The sequence below is a fragment of the Plasmodium gonderi genome (assembly GCF_002157705.1).
Source record: "Plasmodium gonderi DNA, contig: Pgo-contig_341, whole genome shotgun sequence".
In the NCBI taxonomy this organism is placed as follows: Eukaryota; Apicomplexa; class Aconoidasida; order Haemosporida; family Plasmodiidae; genus Plasmodium; species Plasmodium gonderi.
The window spans coordinates 4,983-8,408 of record NW_021629243.1 but is presented as its reverse complement, the minus strand read 5'-3'; the positions used below and the strand labels follow the sequence as shown (position 1 = coordinate 8,408).

The 3,426-nt window shown below is 19.6% G+C and overlaps 1 protein-coding gene across 1 annotated transcript; it reads left to right on the top strand.

The window, feature by feature from the left end:
• Positions 1-810: 810 nt before the first annotated feature.
• Positions 811-1,985, top strand: PGO_002970 (variable surface protein; the record flags this gene model as incomplete). The annotated part of the gene is made up of 3 exons (XM_028691224.1): positions 811-840; positions 983-1,693; positions 1,818-1,985. The coding sequence occupies 3 exons, from the start codon at positions 811-813 to the stop codon at positions 1,983-1,985; spliced, it is 909 nt and encodes a 302-aa protein (XP_028547025.1).
• Positions 1,986-3,426: the final 1,441 nt, after the last annotated feature.

Here is a 3,426-nt window from a genome sequence, read left to right as displayed (position 1 = left end):
GATAACTTATCCTCATATAAAATGCAAGAAAAATTTAGGGAAAATATGAAGATAAGTGTGTGGAAGTAATATTTATTGTATTACAGAAGTATTTTGAGATATAATTATGCATATATTGGCACTTTGACAATTTTTTATTGAAATATTATTTTAGATGTTATCTTAATTTATCAAATTTTACTTTAATAATGCATCAATCGCAAGGAAAACAGAAAAAAGACATAAAAAAATGTAATATATATAAATAATACAGATTATTCAAGGATATATAAAATATAAACAAAGTTTAAGCTTTTAAATTTAATACTTAATGATCAATCTATACCAATTAGATTAAATGTATATATTATTTTATACAACAGGTAAATAAAAGAAATAAAACAAAAAGAAAGATATTATAAAAATTAAAACAAAATATCATCATAATTATACGGACAATTATTAGTGGAAATTCATCAGTTATATTTATTTTTTGTATAATACATGCATTCATAATATTTACATATATCAGCAAAATATATATGTATAATTAAGAATAAAGATATTTACTAATTACTTATAATAGATAATACGACAACAGTAAATTATAATAATTAACGTATTATCAATACATATATTTAAATTAAGAAAATACATAATTTCTCTTTCCTTTACGTTATTTAGATAAAATTATAATAAATATCATTACATTGAACACAAAAAGTATAAAACGAAATATTAATCTAAAACAGCACGTAATACCCTTGAACGCTAAACCATTAATCACGTTAATATCAACTTTTTTATGTTCATTTCACATAAATTAATACAATGACTACGCAACCAGCAGTAGCAGAAAACGTACGTTCCCACATTTTGAGAAAAATAAAACTTATATTACATAATTTAAAAATATTTTTATGTGTGTAAGTATAAGAAGAAATATTTTTTTTTTTTAAACATTATATTAAAATTTCGTTTTCATGGTGAACTTAATTTTTAGTACGATTTTAAGGATATATTTCCCACATGCTTAAATGATTTTCATACTCATACAACTAATAGCAAAACTAATGTTGAATCTCAAATTGGTAATACATGTTCAGTAACTGCAAATTCTTTAAATTTTCATCAACATTACAGATATTTTTTTGTATCAAAATGTAAAGAGCTTCTTCTCTATTTAAATTATATAAAAAATAAAAATAGCACTACTGAAATAGCACCAGGTTGTAAATATTTCAATTATAAGTTAAAATATTTATTAAATATTTATAAATGTCCTGAACAGAGCACTGAAAAAGCTTATAAAAAAATGATAATTGAACAAAATGAAGAAACTTATTTTAATGTATCTAATATATGTGAAACATATATTAAAGACCTTAGTGATGATACATTTCAAAAATTCGAAAAATTGAATGATCTCTACAATGCCTTTATACTACAGAGGAGAAACTGCCCTAAAAATAGTACATGTTTTAAAAAATACACAGATTATTCAGAAACTTGTGAAAATCTGAATAAAAACAGTTATTGTCATGTTCTAAATTCATTTAAACTTCTGTATATTCAAGATAGTGTAAATGAATATATCCATAAGGAAGCTTATGAACACTCACAGTCCTCATTGTTTATACACATACGTGCAGCATTTTTAACTATAATATTTTCAATATTTACAATAACTTTAATAATATTCATTTTTTATAAGGTTAAATATAAATTCAGTTTATATTATATATAAAGTATTAAAATTTATTTTACCCATTATTATGAAATTTGTATCTAATAAATGACATATACATATAACTATGATATATATTCGTTATTATTAGAATACATCTTATAGATCATATCTAGAACAATTATTAGTGAAAATAAGGAGATTTTTTAATAAAAAGGATGAAGAATATCTTATATACTTTGATTCATTAGAAAGCCCATACAAACCTTCTATTGATAAGGATTATAGTATAGAATATAGTTCAGTAGACTATTCTTAATAAAAGTGTGTTTAAATTAATAAATTAAAAATAATTTCAGCCGAGTAAAACAATAATGTATATTAGTATTGTATGAAAAAATAAATAATTATACAAAAGGAAATCCTATAAAATTATAATTAAATTGTAAAATAACTTATATTTTTTCAGTAAATTAAGACAATAGATGTATTATTAAATGAAAAAACGGTGTATCACAATGAACAATAAATATAATTGTTATAAATGAGCTTAAGAAAAGTACAACTTATTAACATGTAATAATAGTTATTACATATCATGTAAGAATAGCATAAAATAGACATATCAAAATTTAAATAAATTTGAAGGATTAATAAATAATAATTTTCATGATTTTAAGCTTATTCAATCTAAGTAAAAAAAGGAGAGAATTAAATATTTAATTAAAAGTTCATATAAATACAATATATAGGTTAGCACACTCTGATATAATATTATACATACTAATAAAGTGCTTGAAACAAATAATTCCCAAATCAATGTAAGATATAATAATTATATTAAAAATACCTATTAAACATAGAGAATATAATAATGTATTAATGAATAATACATTAATGTAATTAATCTGTAATACTTTACAAAAATAAATAAATATTAAATAAGTGTTATCCTTATACTGTATTAGTTTACGTAATTTTATATGCTATATATTGTTTCTATATAATGAAAAATATATCTAGGAAAATTTAACAAAAACAAAGATCATATTTATTACTAGATATAATTATATACATAAAGAAATAATCACAGCTGAATCATATATGTATATTATTTTATAAATAACTTTTATGATTTTATCATTTAAATATATTCTATATATAGGAATAATATATTTTATTTACATATTAATGAAAAAAAATGTTCTTAAAACATATTTATTTCCATAAAGATTGTTATGTACTATATATATACAGAAGTGAATTACTCATATTCACATAGCTAATTATATATTATATTTTGTCTACATTTGAAAATTATGAATTCTCATTATCTGAAGATACATTTACATTCTCTTGGAGTATGTATATATATATATTTTTTGATAATCATCATGTGTTTTTTTGAATAAATATTATTAATAAAGTTAATATATTGATATACAATATATATGTAATCTATCATATAAAGTTGTAAATTTAAAAACATAATTAAATTAAGATATTATATATCATTTGTCCTATATATTAGAATATTTATTAAAGAATTTATAAATTTTATTATGCTTATTTCAGAAATAATACATATAAGTGTACATATTTTAGACATTCAAGGGATCACTTGATGTTATTGTCACATTTTATGTTTAAAATAGGTGATATTTTCTATTTTCACAATTATTTTGTACATTATAAGAAGTTATATTCTATATTATATTGATTATATATTTTTTTTTTTTTGGAGTTATGAAAATTATTGT